Source organism: Talaromyces marneffei, chromosome 1 (assembly GCF_009556855.1).
Source record: "Talaromyces marneffei chromosome 1, complete sequence".
NCBI lineage: Eukaryota > Fungi > Ascomycota > Eurotiomycetes > Eurotiales > Trichocomaceae > Talaromyces > Talaromyces marneffei.
Window position 1 is genome coordinate 2,634,503 of NC_072348.1, and position 18,391 is coordinate 2,652,893.

The following is an 18,391-nucleotide window of genomic DNA, read 5'->3' on the forward strand; positions in this document are numbered from 1 at the left end:
CTTCGACACACAAGTACGGTCTCTGCCCACCCTCCCAACCGAGAAAAAAAGAGGCAGCCTCATTCCCACCGTGCGGGCGGTGTGTGCATGTGTTGTGGCCTCCTTCCGTCCTTCCATCTCCCTACCGTCTACCCTAGCTTTGGCGACGTGGGAAAATATTAAATTTTCCACGCCCGAAGCTTGTCTTCGCAGAAACGAGCTTCTTCAATGGCTTCAACCGCCAACTCCGTGCCGGCTGCCAATCGGGCTTCTGGCAATAACTTGAACCCTTCACAGAACAACGGTGCCCGCCAGCCCCTACGAACAAACGCAAGCTTCAAGGGTGCCGATGCCAATCGACGACAGTCCGCAAGCCCTGGTGATGGCGCTCAGAGGTACGTGATGATCGTTGAATCCTTGTCAGACTGCACACTGGGGTGATATAGCTCGTGCTGTAGACGGGAAGCTTTCGGTCACAGCGCGACACAAGAATTAGTGGACCTGATCATCTCAACCTCTTCCTCCAATTTTTTCCCTGTTGACTCTTTATTTGTTTCCGCATCTGATATTGTGACTGTTTTACCTAATTGATATATTGCAATGACTAACCCTGTCATAGACGGTCTAGCTCCCAGAAAGCATGGACTCAAGGTATAAATCCAATCACTCAGAAAGCCTCCTCCCAGCCAAACGGCAACCACGCTCCAACGAAATCCACTCCATCACCAAAACCTACTTCGCCGAAAGATACTACCAACACCTCTGATCACAATGCTCACGATCGACTTGTGTTGTTGATGACAAGCTTTATCGTATGTCATTCAAATACGCTCGCTGTGATTAATTTGCATTGCTAACAGACAACTAGGGTCTCTCGGCAACCATTACTACTAAGAACGGTGAGAAATACAGTGGTATATTCTCGTCATCCGCTCTTGACACAAATAACACCTCCGTATTGCTCAAGATGGTGCAACGTGTGATTTCAACGGAAACTCATGCCAATGGGTTGAGCGATACCACGACTCCTTTTGTTGGAACGACTCCAGATCATAGCATGAAATTCAAGGTCGATGAAATCACTGATATCGTCGTGAATAATGTGACTACCGCTGAGGTGGTTGCTAAGGATACGAATGGTAAGGTTAAACATGCTCTCGTAACTCTGAAACACGCTGACAGTTGACCGTTGCTAGGACCTCACACTGGGTTTCGCACTGACACGGATATCTCCGGAAGTCTTACCATGCGCGAAAGAAATCTACAACGCTGGGAACCCAGCGCTACCGACCCCAACGTGGACATGTCTTTGGAAGGTTCGGGAGCGACTGGCTGGGATCAATTCGAAGCCAATGCACGTCTCTTTGGAGCCACAACCAGTTATGACGAGAATATTTACACCACTCAAATCAATCGTAACGATCCATTGTACAAGAAGAAACAAGCTGAAGCTGCTCGGATAGCTCGAGAGATTGAAGGTACCGCAACGGACAACCCGCATTTGAGGGAAGAACGTGGCCATGCACTTGAAGGCGAAGGTCAAGATGAGGAGGAGAGATACAGTGGAGTTCGTCGTGATGCAAACTATCTACCCTTGCAGACGGGACAGCCGAATAAATATACCCCACCAGCTCGACGACAACAAGTTGCTCAACAACCAGCCGCTATATCTGCTGCAGCAACCGACCCCGCCATTATATCCGCTCAACTAGCTAAACCGGAGGCAGCATCAGAAGTCTCCACTCCATCAAAGCAGGCAGCCGTGCCTACTATAACTCTTGAGAAGCAAAACACTGCGCCTGTTACGACTCACGGGACTCCCTCTGATCAGAAGACACCAACACCAACAACAGCGACCGCACCACTTAAACGTCCTGGAGCTGCCGAAAATGCGACATCGAATGTGGAAACAGAGGTCTTGGACCATTTCCGACAGTTTGCGAACAATGAGAAGATGAGGATGCAGGAACGTCGACGCAACCAAGCTTCCCATGATCGTACTATCAAGCTCAATGAGCTCATGAAATTCTCACAGAATTTCAAACTCGCTACCCCTGTCCCCAAGGATCTTGTGCCCATACTTGCAAAGGATCCAAGCAAACAGGAGGAAATCATTGAGCGGGCACAGCGTCAGGCGAATGAAAAGGCAGCTTCCAAAACAGTTCCACCGCCAGCTGCACCTGTGACAGAGCAGAAGCCCGCCAGCACGACTCCTCGTACCACGGCACCTCGTTCGGAAGCTGGGCCGGCAAGCATTCCTCCATCTGCACCAGCTGATCGCCAGACTCACCACCGTGGACGACAGCCATACCCTCCTCAAGGGCCTCACTTTGGAATGGGCGGTAGAGTGCAACCGCAGACTTTCCATAGCGGTCGAGGAAACCTCAGCACACGCCTAGCAGACAACTTCCGCCAGCAGAAAAACGCTCTTGGAACAGTTCCTGCGCCTCTGCCCATCCATGATTCTCGAATTCCCCCTTCAGGCCCCTCAGGAGACAACTTGGTCAAGTCACAACTGCAGACTCCTACGTCCACCAAATTCAATGTTCAGGCCATGGAGTTCAAACCCAATCCGGCTGCAAGCACATTTACGCCAGGCGGAGCTGGTAGCACTGGAGCTACCGCTAGTCCACAGTTGAGCTCACGTGGACGCTCAGTCTCTCGTACCAGCACACCGTCAGCATTTTTCGGAAATAAGAAGCCCTTGCCAGCGGTTGAGCGGCCGTCTCTCAAGAATCAGTGCTCCCCTATTGAGCGCTTGAAGAAAGAAGGGGCAGAGCAAAAGGACAAAGACTTCACATTCAATGGTGGAATTCCACCACCATATAGAACTGCACCAACCTGGGATGTCGCTCCTGGGAACGAGGAGAAGACGTACAAAGACATGTTCAAGAGTACGCCTCCATCGATTTCGCCTCAAAGCCGATCTGCGTCAAGCTCACACATGCCACACCCTCCACAACACCCGTTCAATACTCAACAAAACACGCCAAATCTTCATGGTACGGGTGGTCCTCTTCACGGACCTCCTCATCTTCAACAGCATCCAGGCTCTCACTTCGATGACCCCCATCGCATGCAATTATCTGCGTCGACGTCTCACATGTTCCCATCACCGAGACTCCAGCATGCCTATCCTTCGCCTATGGGCCCACACGCTCAATTGGCTTACGGCCAACCCGTACCACAGTTCTACATGAACCAAGGCGGCCAACAACCCGGTCATATGCGCCAATATCCCGGTGGACCTCAATTTATCAATCCTCAAAATGGAATGGGTGCACCTATGATGGTTCAGCAACCGTCCAGTGGTCCATACATGGGTGTTCCACAGGGAATGAATGGGCATTACAACCCTCAAATGCAAATGTATTCCCCGAACCCGTCCTATGCATATCCGCAACACGGTGGACCCCCTCCTCAACCTCACAGCGGATATCCAAGTCCTAGTCGAGGCGCTCCAATGATGATGCATCAGGGCTCGCAGCCAGGTCAACCACCACAGCCTGTGATGTACATGAACCAAGGCCAGCAGGGACCAGTGTACGCACCACAACAGCCTGGTGGTCATGGTAGGTTTTAGCCTCAGTCAATCCTGTTGGATGATTCAGCTAACACCGCCTGGCGAAGCCCCCCACCGCGGATATCCACAACAGCCACAATATAATTCCGGTTCCCTCCCCTCACAACAATATCCACATCATCAACACCGAGGTCCTGCAAATAATTATAGCCCGATGGCCCCCCCGCCTCCTCATATGCAAGGTCAACAACCACCGGCCGCAACCACGAATACCGCAGAAGCCTCGGATGATAGCAAATGAGAACACCGGCCTGTTATGCACTATTTACTGAAACATGTGGCAGGTCTCTGGACTCATCGCATGTCTATCCCGGGAGGTCCTCAGTATCGTTATGATGGTATGTGCTATGGTATAAGCAAATCCAAATGTTTGTTCCTGGAGGCACCCGATATCATTTTGACGATGCTTGCCTATGGTATAAACAAGTTCAAATGTCTATCCTTGGATGCTCTCAGATCATTTTGATGGTTTGCTTATGGCTTCAATGCTATCAAGGTATACTTTAGATGCAGCTATGGATCACCAGTGATGCCAGCTGTGTCTGTGGGTGATTCGTGCTGCCCATCTTGCAGAGAGGGTTGTCAAGGCCGGTCGAGCTCCCTTATTCATATGGGCGGTGACGGTGGCGGTGGACTGGGAGGTTGAAACTACGGATTGTATTCGATTAATCTAGCATCCATATCGAACACATTTGTACTGGCTGTAATCAAGCAGCCTAGTTGGAGCCAGCTAGTTTCTGTCTACTTAGGAGGTATTCTCTTCATTCAATATAGCTCAAGAAAAGATCTATTACTTAGCGCTCCGATCAGTTGTAAAGGATTAAACTCGTATGCACCGTGCAGAACACCATCAATATACCTATATACCGTAACATAACAAATTTTAGATAACAATATCATAGAGATGCTGTAAGACATATTCTATTATAAGATACCTAGCTTACTCAGATCTGAAATAGTGAACGGAATCACGAAGCTTAATTCGATGTGTCCCTTTTTGACTAGAAGGAGAAAAGGGCATATTATCATACAAGGCTTGCCTTGAAAATCAGGCTACATCTTGATATTTCATCATTTGCTACCAGTAACTTAGGTATTTGTGAGTATTGTACAGTTTGCCACTCGAGCTGGAATCCTTGCCCCCGTTTCTCCTTTTCTCTGTTTCAAATGTTCGTTAAGTGCCTCTTTCATTCTGATAGAGGGAATCTCAATAGATTTTGAACTTCATCGTGCTCTAGGGGAGATAGGCACTCAATTTACTTCACAAATTTACTAGCCTCTTCTTGCAAGAAATGCAAAATCTGGCAAAACAAGTTAGCATGTTATACCAATGATCATGGAATTGAAATGTCATGAATGAATCTCAGTCTCTCTCGACTCCTCAGGTCTTTTCAGTTTATAATTTGAAACATCATGTCTCATACCACTTCCAATCCAGAGAGCAAAAAAAGAGAAAGGTACAATCATAATCTCGCGGTGCCATCCTCACAGATCAGGGCGTCGAGCAAGACAAGGTAAAACATGCGCAGCAAGAGGGAGGACCAGGGTCGAAGAAGCAGGGTATGTCTGCCGGAGCCATTGATTTGTTCTTCCATTTCCCTTTTCAAGGGAAATGGAAAAGCCCTCATGGAAAAGAAGTGGGTAAACAAACCCCAAAATGCGGCAGGGTGCCGCAACCTCGCAAGAGGCCTTGGACGAGTGAACTTGTTGTGCATACGTGCGAAAGCAAGATTCAAGCAGGTTTCATGGGAGATGAGAGCAAAGTACTCGAATCTATCCACGTTGCATACCGGTGGTATTTTCCTGCGTCCTGCTGCGTTGTGTCTGTTTGTTTGCTTTCCTCGTTGCCTGGGAATAGCCCCTTCGAGGTATGATGTTCTTCTTCTTTTCCTGCTCCTCTGGTTTGTTGAAGGTAGGTATGATGATCTGACCTTTTACCAAGTTCGCATCATTGGAGGCGGAGATGGACTGTTGCTGGAAAGTATGGATATCTGACGGACTTACCTATAGTAGCAGCTACATCAAGCTGTATGGGCGAATAGAACAAATCGAGGCAATAGTTGCTGATTGATAAAAGACCGAGGATACCAAAGAGAAGATGAAGGTGGATCTGAAGACTGATCTGAGGGCAAAATAAAGCTAATCCCTAAATGAAGGATAAATGGAGAACTGGCTTCTAGGCTCCACGATAACAGGCGCTAGGCCCAATCGGCGATAAGCATACATAACTTATTTGCGAGCTACGTCGAGGGGCATCTTACTACTTTGTCTTTACTCTGTAGTAAGCCTGGTTGACGCGACAATCATTGCAGCCTAATTGGGAGTTATTGTTAGTCTCTGCGACACAGCCAACTGACAAGTAAAAGCGAGCTAGGCATCATCGCGACAGTATGGGAGCACTGATACGTGCCGTCTGCTCCGTCCCCTGATATTCTTCGACCATCTCTCGATCGCCGACTACAACACACGGGCGAATCCCAGTACCGCTATTTATTATGGACTTTCTCAAATCTGCCGTCGCCTCGGCGATTTCGAAAGGGAGTTCTCTCCCTTTTTCGCTCGGAGACCGGGTTGATTCAAATGAGTCGTCATGGACACTACACAATGCGACAAAGCGGGTGCGCTCAGTCTCTCTATTTCTCTCTACGTTCTTGTCTTACCAAGGCTCAAGACTAATCATGCGCAAAAATAACAGGACGATGGCTCCAATTGCAGCGTCTTCACCTTTGACGTCAACGCAAACAAATCCCGCCTTCCTCTCGCCAAAAATGCGATGCGCAAGTTCCGGATATTGAGACATCCCGGTGTATTACGAGTTTTGGATACGATCGAAGTAAGAGCACTTGAGATAAGCGACTGAAGAGGATACGCAAAACTTACAATAGTTTAGACGGAATCGCATATCTATATCGTTACTGAAAGAGTGACGCCTCTTTCCTGGGCAGTGAAGCGCAAGAGTCTTAGTGAGGAGACGGTGAAATGGGGACTATATACTGTAGCTGTGAGTTTACCGATGCAGTTGCGAAGTCCCTTGTTCTAACGAGTTGTTTTCGGATAGTCGACACTCAAATTCATCAACGCAGACGCTTCTTCCGTGCACGGCGCTATTCGAGTATCTTCTATATACACAAGTGAAAGTGGAGAGTGGAGGCTAGGAGGATTCGATGTATTGAGCTCCATGAACGACGATGATGCAGTCATCTATGTACGTTGGACGAGACACGGCTGTTTTTGAAAGAATGCTGACATGTCCATCTCGTGGCAGACATATGGCAGTCTTGTACCCGACTCTGCGCGCTACGCTCCACCCGAAATTAATAAAGGAGGATGGGAGATTATCAAGCGGAATCCGCTGGCTGCAGTGGACTCATACGGATTAGGAATATTAGTATACGAAGTCTTTAATGGCAGCTTCACAGGCCCGGATCAAGTCGGAAAGACCACCAATATACCGCCGAGCATGCACCAAAGTTATCGAAGATTAAGCGCTGCCAACCCTAAATTGCGACTGAGTGCTGCCAATTTTGTTGAACAGGGGAAGAAGATTGGTGGGTTTTTCGAGACGCCTTTGATTCGGTTGACCGACGATATTGAAAGTTTGGGTCTGAAGAATGATGAGGAACGAGAAGAGTTCCTCAAGTGAGTGCACATTCTCAAGCCTTATGACTATGCCACTAACATGTACAGTGAACTGGACGCCATATCTGAAGACTTCCCCGAAGATTTCTTCAAGATGAAGATTCTGCCAGAGCTCTTGAAATCAGTAGAGTTTGGCGGCGGTGGCCCTAAAGCCCTCACTGCCGTGGTCAAAATAGGAACCAAACTCACAGACGACGAATATTCATCGCGGCTGACTCCCGTCATTGTTCGATTGTTTGCGAATCCCGATCGTGCTATTAGGGTTAGCTTGCTGGACAATCTGCCCCTGATGATTGATCGTCTACCACAGAAGCTGGTCACTGACAAAATCTTTCCGCAAATGGTAAGCACAGCCTATGTGTCTATTTGTGATTAAGAGTACTCATATATGATATGTAGACTTCTGGATTTACCGATGTTGCACCTGTTGTTCGAGAGCAAACTGTCAAGGCAGTTTTGACGGTTATTGGAAAGCTATCCGACAGGGTGATTAATGGCGAGTTGCTTCGATTTTTGGCCCGTACAGCAAACGATGAGCAGCCTGGTATCCGAACAAACACAACAATCTGTCTTGGAAAGATTGCAAAGAACCTTTCGCCAGGTGTAAGTTCTGTTTCCTCGCTTCACGTATACATCGTACTAATTACAGTATAGACAAGATCAAAGGTGCTCATAGCAGCATTCTCGCGCTCAGTGCGTGATCCTTTCGTACATGCACGAAATGCGGGATTACTTGCTTTTGGAGCAACGATAGATTCGTTTTCAGAGGACGACTGCGCCAGTAAAATCATGCCAGCCCTATGTCCTGCATTACTCGATAAAGAAAAGTAAGCATCAAGCGAGGTCTACAACGAATGTTAACTAACTAGTGTCAACAGGCTTGTTCGAGACCAAGCAAACAAAACCTTCGATTTATACTTGCAGCGTGTGCGGAAACATGGCAGTACCATGGCTGACACAGTAATACCACCACCAAATGCTGTTGATCCGGCTGCATCGAACAATCCTAACACCGCGCGTATTGGAACTTCCAACGACACTTCATGGGCCGGATGGGCCATCTCTTCGTTTACCAACAAATTAACCGCCGCAAAGGGCGAAATAGAGCCTACCAGCGCCAATGGCGCACCCACCGTTACTGAATTAGCCCGACCGTCTTCCGTACCCCAGCCTACAACGACTCCTTCCATGGCCGGGCCAGTGAAAAATATAGCTTCGAGATTACATGTTGAAGCTCCTGCATTAGTACGAGCAGCTTCAGAGACAGCCGCGCAAACAACAATAGAAACTCTAGAACCACTGGATGACGATGACTGGGGCGCCGATGCCTGGGACCAAGGTGACCAAACAGCTACACAGGCTGACGAGGAGCAATTCTTCGATGCTGGCAGCAGTCCAGCTCCAACATCACCCGCTACTACATCTGTTTCAGCAGTACCCTACGACGACGGCGGTGAACCAGACTTCGCAGGTTGGCTGGCAGCACAGTCGAAAGCAAAGACTAAGAAACCGTTGCCAAAGGGATTAAATAGTACCAAAGCAAGCGCGGCGAAACAGACAGTCCCCGTTCGTTCGGCGCCTGCCTCACGGTCAGCATCGTCACGGCCATCTGCTAAACCTGCGAAGGTTATTGATACGACGCCCAAAGATGAAGGTGAAGAAGATGGTTGGGGGGATGCGTGGTAATGGGAGCAGGGTTCTGTCGTCTAATGTTTTTCATCGTATATATATATTCTTATGGACTTAGAAGTTAGAATACATCCACTTACCTGATCAATACATCCTAAGTTATGTTCTATCATTCACTGGACCCTCAGCAGACTGTATCTGCTAGAGGTTTCAAAAACACACCGCTCGATCTGCCTCTAGATAGATCAATAATGAGTTCTTATGTCACGTACGTGTGCTGTTTAATTGGCTAGATGATTTCTCGGTACGGTCTGGCAAATCAGGTCTTTCTGGCAGTTAGGTACGCATACGAATAGGTAACTACCCAAGCACTAATCCTCGAACGTTTAGGGCTGAGGCTGAGGGAAACGGGCTAAGCCGACCGCGTCACAAATAAATAAACGCTTCATAGGCTCCAACATTCAACATTAATTGTCAACAGTCATCGCAAATTCATCCACTCAATGAATCAGAGCAATCAACTGGCTTAGACATCGACGTGAAGTACAGCCCCCTCCCCCGGACGATCGCTACAGCAGTGTCTGCAGTGCTGCCAAGCCATTGACAGCGATTCGGCTGTGCAGTAGTTAAGGCATCAGGAATACAACTTCGTCCTTTAAAAAGTGCTCAACTGAGTTTCGGTTGATGTGATTTTGGCATTTGCAATTTAAAAATCCAATTTACCAAAACAAAATGAATTACGATTATCCGAATGATGCTCCTCCACCTTACTCTGCAGTTGACCCTATGCGATTGCAGGAACCGGTCGATGATGGACATGACGAGGATCCTTCGGAGGCCAGTCTTTCTTCTCTAAGTATCCAGTCGCCATTACCATCATCTCCATCCGTTGCTCAAACGACAGAGACACCAGAGACTTCAATCGCAGACTCCGGGCTATTATCGGAACATTCCGCTCCAACACGCACTGGAGTCCCTGCTCATTTCGCATCTGCAGCGGGCTACTTCTCTGAACGATCCCAGCCTGTATCAGTAACCGGAGACATCAAACGAGAACTTCTCATCCACCACATGACAATCTACGCCCGCAGTCATAGCAAGGATTTCCCCCGCAGACCACGCTGCTGGAACCCCCGATCCAGCGAAATCAATCAACATGACTGGGACACATTTCTGAACTTCTTATTTCCCTCTCATCTCAACCCAGCCGCCTCGTCGAACAGACTTCATCGGCAGATACGAGCTGAGATCGAGCGAGATCGAAAGGATCGTGCTCAAGAGACTGATGACCAGCGATCAACTCGTATCAAGGAAGTGAGTACGGAATGGAACGATAACTTCTTCGCAGCTCGTGGAGTCCACATAACATGGACATATGTGGCAGATTTAGAGGAAGGACCGTCCTCATCCCTATGTCCGAATTGTTATCCACAGGCAACTAATGTTTCTCGCGCTCGTGGACCTGGCCGTTACGACTCCACGAATGCGCCGATTCCAGTATCTAGAGACCAACCTACCCAACAGACTATCAAGCGAAGACCGGTTCCCCAGAATAGCTGGCCATATGGATCGCCACAGACCTCGAGTGCCGGGACCGGGTTCTCTCCCGTCACCGTACCTGGTGGCTTCATCGGCCAAGGAATAAATCAGGCTCGAATGGCATTCCCCGAGAGTTATCAGCAATCTGCTTCCCGGAGGTCACATCCTGTAACTTGGGCTGCGCAGATGACTTCAATAGCACAGCAATACGCAGCCAAGATCAGTAATCAGGCGCAAGAATACGGTCGAGCGATGGAAGAGAGTGCCATGGCACGTTCGCGGCAGGTAGAAATGTATAGTAGGAGGGTAGAGCAAGACACATTAGCGCGCGCAAGACAAATAGAAGCCATGGCAATATCAAAGGGACAGAGGATCGAACAGGCTGGAGACCGCATCGCCAATTGGGCATCTAACATGGGGAAATGTGTCGTCCATCCGCGTCTTAGTCCAACGCCGACTGATCATTCATACGATCAATCAACATACGATTTCACGTATAATAATAATCTAATCAGACAGCAACAGCCACGCTCCCGACGACAATCCAATGCCTCTGATACATCAATCTCATCCATCTTGTCTATCGATACTGTCTCGTCAGTCTCGGATCTAGAGCCAGACGATCTCGAGTCTATCCGCGCACAACTCTCAACTCTAGATGAGTACCACCACCACGAACTCTACGACGCCGCAGTATCACTCCGCAGCCAACTCGAAACCATGAAAAAGTCCCGGTACAGCAGTCGCTTCAGGTCGCACCATGTCCAGCCCTGGGGTCGATGGGAATCTCCCGAAGAAGTGGCCAACAGGGAGCGGCGACGGGTTGCAATGAAGAGAGAATCAAAACTTTTGCGGGAGAAGTTCAATGAGATCGAGCGTCGCGCAAAACGGGAAGTTCGTGATTTGCAGAAAGTCAGAAAGGAAATGAAAAAGAGGCAGCGGTTGCGACCTAGTAGCTCTTTTATGTCTGAGCAATCGCTGCACGCGGAGCCACAGCGCTCTCGTGGTATGCCTGATAGGACGGTGTCGGATACAAATGCCAATTCGTACAAGGCGAATTACATGGGTCTGCCAGAATCATTGGATCGCACGATTAGCGAGCCTATTCATCAGGTTGCTAGTGTGGCGAGCATTCCACCACCATCTCCATCAATCACATCTTCAACAACAAGCATATCAACTGCACCAGCCACTGCTACTGCAGCACCGGTAAATCCGCACGAAGCAGCAAAGGCTTGGACCGAAGCGCAACGCCAACGAGTAAAAGAAATCCAAAAGGCGAACAAAGAGCGCATCAAGGAGATTCAAAAATCGTACAAGGAGCGTGAAAAACAGCAACGGAAACCGACGAAGAAGTTATCGAAACAAAAACATGCGACGACTACATTTTCGGGGCTTTATTCTTCGTCGTCGGCGAGTTTGCAGACGGGAACTGCTAGGGTGGAAACAAGGCAAACTGTCGTTGAGGATGATGATGCAGTAGAGCAACAAGCGGCTGGGACTGAGACTGGAACTAGAACAAGAGAGACCCCTAGTCAGGAGAGAGGCACAAGTGAAGCCCCTGAGACGTATATAGCGGAGTTGGATGGGACAACGATTGAGAGAAGGATTTGAGGAGTTCGTGGAGTTCATTGAGCGTTTGATAGAACAAATATCGTAATGTCTCTACTAGCGAAATATAAGCGTGATATCATCAATCATCTATCCACGCCCATAATCTATAAAGCTAGCACAAATAATCCACAAGAAGAGAACTCGCTTTTAAAAGATGCCTGGCTGACCGAAAAGAAAGAGAGGAAAAATCATCGACCCGCTGCCTCATTCCTCTCCACCAAATCTCCGACCCCCAAGCCCCTCCCAACCTTGACCCGAATCTTCTTCTCCTTCTCCTTCTCTTTTGCTCCAAGATCACCCACAGCCTCACCCTCATCAGCATTCTCATCCCCACCTTCAGCAGATGTCTTCTGCTCCTCGGTTGTATCTTCAGACCAATCGAGCCATAGCGGCGTAAGATCGTGACGCATGGCATATGCATCCTCGTCGTCGGCGTAGTATTTGCTCTCGACCTTCTCCACTTCGAAACCCAGGGTGTCTCTGTATAAATGTAGGGCGGCTGTGTTGGAGACTCGCACATGTAGAGAGACGTAATGTGCACGGTGGGATTCGGCCATTGCTCGTTCTATACCCATAACCATTAGTATGTGTGTATCTCCAAAAAAAAAAAAGAGGGAAAAAAGAAGGGGAAAAAAAAGCAGGAGAGGGGAGACATACGACTCATCCTCATCAACCTCTCCGCAATACCCAGTCGTCTATGCGTCCTCATCACACTCAAACTCGTAATATGACCATGCGCAACACCATCCGACGGCTCCTCCTCCATTTTCGCAAGTACATATCCCACCACTTTCGGGTAATCATAGTCAACCTCCCGGGTGCCGTTCTTGGAGTTTCGCGATCGCACGACGGCCACGAAGCTGAGTTGAGGCCATGTTAGAGCGTGGTAGAGGTAGTATTTGAGAAAGTAGTTTTCGGGCAGGTTGGTGATGTTGCAGGTTTGGACGGCGGGGAGGAGGTTCATGTACGATGGGAAGGAGGAGAGGGGTAGGATGTCGACCATTTTGGCTGTTTTGAGGCGAGGATATGGGTTGGTTTCCTCAATTGGTTGGTGAGTACTCGGCGGTATTTGGTGGTCGGCTGATTAACACTCCCTTGTCGTAGCGCGACGATATTGTCGTGGTCAAGACCGTCAAGTCAAGGTGGTTTTGGCTGACAGATTGAAGATTGAGGGACCTGTGGGTCCGCTTACTACTTCGGTCTAGCTTGCCTTTACTGATACATACAATGATCAATCAGCCTCCAACCACCATCAACTCATCAACTACCTTTCTAAGCATGTCACACTCTTGACCATGTATATATGTTAGTTGAGATTCGTCATGGCGACTGATTGAAAGTTACCCATGGCCAATGGCCGCCGGATTGACGGCCTGCTCAGTCGTTGTGGCCTCCCCAACTACAAAGTCAGACCCATCAACCAACAAGAAGACTTACAAAGTCCATATAACTGAATTTACTATTCAGTGTGTTGGAATTTGTCTGCCTGAGCTTTTCGCTGGGAATTCGTTACAATTGTCATCAAATCCGCTGCGATGATGTGCAAAACTTCTGCACCAGGAGCAGCTTCAGGGGCAGGACAGGGCAGCCCGGAGGGTCAACGAACATCGGAGGATCAAAAAATAAGCGGATGATCAAGAAATACACGGATGGTGTCATTTCTTATAAATCGTGAGAAACTATCTACTTCTTGAAAACGAGAGTCTATATATACCTCTTTGCATTCTTTTCATGGATGCGGTCAATGCAATGCAATCCAGAGCAATACATTCAGATATCAAATTTCTTCCCCCCTTAACTACCTACTCTCTTTAAGTCTTGTCTTTTGTGCCCAACACTCTCTGAAGACTACAAATGGATCTTCTTACCCGAGGCAACGACGCTCTAAACGTCAACCCACCCATCGGCGTAGCAGAAGCCCTCTCCCAGCACGGCTCAGACTGGCTCTGGGCCGTCACCACAATCTACATTATCGCCTTCGTACCTTCTTCCCTTCCTACCCAAATAAAAAAAAACATAAAATTAAGTTGTTGGACAGTTTGTAACATTAATTCCCTGCTTCACAACCCCCGAAAGTGACCGCGTCTTCCACTACCTCCTCACCATGTCCCTCCTCGTCGGCTCAGTAACCTACTTCGCCCAAGCCTCTGATCTAGGCTGGATCGTACTACAGGACGCCACATACAACACCACTCGACAAATCTTCTATGCAAGGTACATCAACTGGACCGTCTCTTTCCCGTCCCTTGCTCTAGTGTTAGGTCTGTTGTCCGGTATATCCTGGACGACTATCATCCTCAACATATTCTGCGCCTGGTTCTGGGTTCTGACCTACCTTGTCTCTGCCCTCGTGACTACAAACTATAAATGGGGGTTTTTCGCATTCGGCACATTTGCATACATAATCCTAGCAATGAGTACGCTCAACGAAAGCCGCGAGGCAGCTGCTCGCCTGGGCATAGCGCGCGATTACATGACCCTGTCGCTGTTTGTGAATGCGTTGTGGCTCCTGTACCCCATTGCGTTTGGGTTGAGTGATGGCGGGAATGTGATCCATGTTACCGGTGGATTCGTCTTCTTTGGCGTGTTGGATGTTCTCCTGGGCCCGGTGGTGTGTGGGTTGTTTGTGGTTATGACGCGAAAGTGGGATTATAAGAAGTTGAATTTGGCGTTTAGTGAAGCGCGGAATCCGGTAGTTGAAAGCGACAAGGAGCCTACTTTGACTGAGGCGACTGGGAGAAATGACGCTTGATCAGTTGTGTCAAAAGTTGGAGACAGTTGAAGAAGGGGGATAGATGATGGTGGTGGCTGAAGATTGATACAGTGAGATAGACTATGTAGTAATGGAGAGTGCTCTAATAGACTAATTAATGTATCAAATGCCGAATGGAATGTTATGTCATTATCAATTAATGTCTTATGTTCATTAACTACCTGATGTGTATACAGCAACGCCATGATTCTATGCTAGGACTCTCTTTTAAAGCAAAAGCCGCCGAAGAAATGTCCCAAGTTACTTGGCAAATCAAATGAAAAGAAAAGCACTGACGGCCATGGCAAACATCCAGTGGCCTGGAATCTCTAGCCTCAAAGCCCCCGAAGCCATCGATCGACAACAATGACCACTATAAGTCACATTGTTCATTTCAGCAGCCACCTGAAATACTGATCCCGGAAAATTACCGTTATTATAGTAGTCAACTAGCAGGAAGTTTGGAGGTCTGCCCCAGGTTGCTATAATAACATGTCAGTATTATAACTCGCTCTAGTGGGAAGGAAAAGGAACTCACCGGTGCAGTTATTAGCCATCAACCCCAAACTGCGGTATCCAAACACGCCGTTCGTCTCATTCAAGACAGCCGTGTTGGGGATCAGGATATCCAGTCCCGAAAACGAGATCTCCACGTTCAAGTTATGGTTAGCCATATACATTATCGATTTAGCCCTCTCTGTCGACAGATTCGGCGGTCTCTGCACCGTACACGGAAAATTTGGATCCGTCGGAGAAAATGGCGTCTCCCACATTTGCGTAAACTCATCCAATATATACGGAACTTCAGTTTGATTCGCGTTGTAGTCCATGAAGATTATAGCTCGCTTCTGCGTGAGAATCAACTCTGACAACATAGGCCAATCATCCAGTCCCATGGGAATCTTGGGTGGTTGATACGCATATTTCGACAGTCCAGAATTGACGATGGGGTCTGTAAAGTTCCCCACGCCTATAAGGTCGTAGTTCCCCATTAAGATGGTAATCACTTCGTAAGGGTTGTTGTTTAGCCACTTGGTGACGGTTGTCAGATAGTCTTGCAGTGTACCGACATTGAGGAGGTCGCAGGACGTATGGCAGAGATATAAGGATCCGTTCTGGAGGTGGACTTGGAATTGCAACATGCGGATTCCGTCGTTGAGTTGGGTAGTTACCGGGTATTGTTGGTTCGAGGCGATATTGCCCTGCCTGTTGAAGGGGCTGTTGTGTGCAGCGACGTAAGTGATATTCGAGTAATTGCGTGCGCAAAACTCGACGTAGCCGTTGCATGGTTGCGTGTTTGTAGGTAGCGGCGCGGTTGTAGCTGTCCCCGTTGCTGTAGTACTGTTGATCGAGGCAGTAGCATTGGGTGCTAGAATGGTTGCTGCCTGGCTGCCCACGAGCACGGTGGTGGTGGTTACATCAGTTGTATTCCTCGTCACTGTGCCTGAGATGGTGCTAGAATCGGTGGACAAGGTGATTGTCGTTGTGACTGAGGGATATGTCACTGATCCCGTCGCTCCATCGATGCTGAGGGGATCAACAGTTCCCGAGAGGGTTACAATGCCAGCACTGTCTGTATCTGAAGCAGAGCTCAAGGTCGAAGATGAGGAAGATGCTGCTGTGGTTGACTGCACCAGGGCACCTGTAAGCAGGGCCACTGCCATCCATAGCGAGGGCATTTTGCAGTCGTAGTAGAAGTCCTAGTCGCTGTCACAGTGGCAGTCGGCGGAGAGCCGGTTGACAAAGTGTTGATCGAAAGGGGTAGGATAGATAGATGAATCTAAGCAGGAACCGTGGGAGACACTCTGCTGGGTCAGGTCCGATACAACACCTTATTATCTGTGGAGATGTGATTGGTTGCAACTACACATTGTACAGAACCAATCACCAGACTATGTCATGCGCCAGCGTATAACTAAAGATTCAATAATGACTTTAGTTATACTACGAATACGCTCTTGGCTGACGAATTTCTACAAGAATGACAAGGAGCAGCTGACGTGGCGAGACTGGCCAGTGTTTTTGTCATACGGACATACGCAAGATGAGACTGCCGATGCCCTCCGGACGGGTCGCCTGGACGTCATCGGTGGGCCTGCTAAGCCAATGATCCACCGCACGAGCGCCCTGATCAGCCCCTAGATCTGCCCCTAGATCTGCCCCTAGACGTGCCCCTGATCACGCCTAACCACGCCTAGCCACGCCTAGCCTCTTTAGCGGCTGCTGATCGCAAGCCACACCCGCCACTAGTCCTTCTAGCAGACACGGTAAATATTCCCTCAGCTTCCCATCACTGACCTCTTGTTGGGATGATCACAATCGTTGTGACCGCTGTTGGCTCGTTTTGGATATGATCACTCGTTATTCGCACCTTGCCTAGTGAGCCAACTGTCAGGCTGCCGATACTACCACCACTGCCTCAGCCGTCATTGTCTAGACCACAGAGACAGACCTCTTTTGTCTTTTATCTAGACTGTCTTTCTTTCCCTCTTTCTTTCGTCCATTCTTGCCAATTCTCGACTGAGGCATCATCCTCTTTTATACTGCCTCGTACTCGGACAATCAACTCCGGTGATGCTATCGTCATTTGCCAATCACTACAAGGACAGGCAGGGAACATGGCGTCCAAGAAAAACAACCAGATCTCAAGACGACACTCAACCATCGTCTGCCACCGATTAGTCCGCTCGCTCGTCTACCTCCTCGCCTGGGTCTTTCTCCTGTTGGTCGTGATCGGAAACATCTCCAACAAACCCGTACTTCGCGAAACATATTTCCTCAAACTCAACACAGCAAACATCATCCCACAGTCAATACCGAACTCGGTTTTTATCAACAGTATCGCTCGTTCTATTGGTCTTCATGATTTCTATCAAGTCGGACTCTGGGGTTTTTGTGAGGGATATGACAGCGGTATCACGGGTTGTTCGGACCCGAAAGCCTTGTACTGGTTTGATCCAGTATCAATTATCCTGAACGAGCTTTTGGCCGGTGCAACCAGTGCGTCTCACTCCTCCCCTGAAATATGATTCGAAATACTAATCATCTCAGTTGCCCTCCCCACTGAAGTTACCGACGCACTCAAAATCGCCCGCGTCGCATCCCACTGGATGTTCGGCTTCTTCATCACAGCCACAGTCCTCAGTTTCGTCGCCATCTTCATCGTCCCCTTCGCAACATCCAATCGACCTCCACAATCCATTTCTGCCGATCAACACGTCAACGAAGTCGTGCGTCCCCACCGTCGACCAACATTCATCCTCTTCCGGGCTCTACCCATGGCCATTTTGACGTTTCTAATCGCACTATTCGCCATCGTCGCCTCCGTAGTCGCAACAGTTATGTTCGTAATCTTCAAAAACGTGTTTATGAACAACACCGCAGACCTAAACATCCAAGCCTATCTGGGCACACAGATGTTGGCGTTTATGTGGATTGCGTCGGCGTTGACATTACTCGGGTTTATTATTCAGATTGCGTTGTGTTGTTGTGCTTGCTGTGGGGGACGGAATGCGAGGAAACAACTCAAGGCATAGAATGCGCGCCAGGAGGAGCAGAGTGTGGGTTCTGGGGGAACGGAGGGTGATGTTAATTCTAGTAAGAGGTTTCGATGGGGGAACCGTTTGACTTGATTTGGTAGCTCTCTAGAGTCATGT

At 48.7% G+C, this 18,391-nt stretch overlaps 7 protein-coding genes across 7 annotated transcripts; 5 read left to right on the forward strand and 2 right to left on the reverse strand.

The window, feature by feature from the left end:
• Positions 1–207: 207 nt before the first annotated feature.
• On the forward strand, positions 208–3,803 carry EYB26_000973 (uncharacterized protein; the record flags this gene model as incomplete). The annotated part of the gene is made up of 5 exons (XM_054260286.1): positions 208–374; positions 599–791; positions 848–1,118; positions 1,176–3,551; positions 3,610–3,803. 5 exons carry the CDS (start codon positions 208–210, stop codon positions 3,801–3,803), a joined length of 3,201 nt encoding a protein of 1,066 aa, XP_054116261.1.
• Positions 3,804–6,057: 2,254 nt separating this feature from the next.
• EYB26_000974 (uncharacterized protein) lies at positions 6,058–8,887 on the forward strand (the record flags this gene model as incomplete). Its single annotated transcript, XM_054260287.1, has 9 exons — positions 6,058–6,180; positions 6,258–6,395; positions 6,453–6,563; positions 6,621–6,767; positions 6,828–7,201; positions 7,250–7,544; positions 7,601–7,804; positions 7,856–8,028; positions 8,080–8,887. 9 exons carry the CDS (start codon positions 6,058–6,060, stop codon positions 8,885–8,887), a joined length of 2,373 nt encoding a protein of 790 aa, XP_054116262.1.
• Positions 8,888–9,562: 675 nt separating this feature from the next.
• Positions 9,563–11,983, forward strand: EYB26_000975 (uncharacterized protein; the record flags this gene model as incomplete). The annotated part of the gene is made up of 1 exon (XM_054260288.1): positions 9,563–11,983. One exon carries the CDS (start codon positions 9,563–9,565, stop codon positions 11,981–11,983), a length of 2,421 nt encoding a protein of 806 aa, XP_054116263.1.
• A 188-nt stretch (positions 11,984–12,171) lies between these two features.
• On the reverse strand, positions 12,172–12,986 carry EYB26_000976 (uncharacterized protein; the record flags this gene model as incomplete). The annotated part of the gene is made up of 2 exons (XM_054260289.1): positions 12,172–12,548; positions 12,641–12,986. The coding sequence occupies 2 exons, from the start codon at positions 12,984–12,986 to the stop codon at positions 12,172–12,174; spliced, it is 723 nt and encodes a 240-aa protein (XP_054116264.1).
• An 851-nt stretch (positions 12,987–13,837) lies between these two features.
• On the forward strand, positions 13,838–14,735 carry EYB26_000977 (uncharacterized protein; the record flags this gene model as incomplete). The annotated part of the gene is made up of 2 exons (XM_054260290.1): positions 13,838–13,963; positions 14,022–14,735. 2 exons carry the CDS (start codon positions 13,838–13,840, stop codon positions 14,733–14,735), a joined length of 840 nt encoding a protein of 279 aa, XP_054116265.1.
• Positions 14,736–15,070: 335 nt separating this feature from the next.
• On the reverse strand, positions 15,071–16,414 carry EYB26_000978 (uncharacterized protein; the record flags this gene model as incomplete). Its single annotated transcript, XM_054260291.1, has 3 exons — positions 15,071–15,108; positions 15,167–15,217; positions 15,274–16,414. The coding sequence occupies 3 exons, from the start codon at positions 16,412–16,414 to the stop codon at positions 15,071–15,073; spliced, it is 1,230 nt and encodes a 409-aa protein (XP_054116266.1).
• Positions 16,415–17,353: 939 nt separating this feature from the next.
• Positions 17,354–18,271, forward strand: EYB26_000979 (uncharacterized protein; the record flags this gene model as incomplete). Its single annotated transcript, XM_054260292.1, has 2 exons — positions 17,354–17,735; positions 17,787–18,271. 2 exons carry the CDS (start codon positions 17,354–17,356, stop codon positions 18,269–18,271), a joined length of 867 nt encoding a protein of 288 aa, XP_054116267.1.
• Positions 18,272–18,391: the final 120 nt, after the last annotated feature.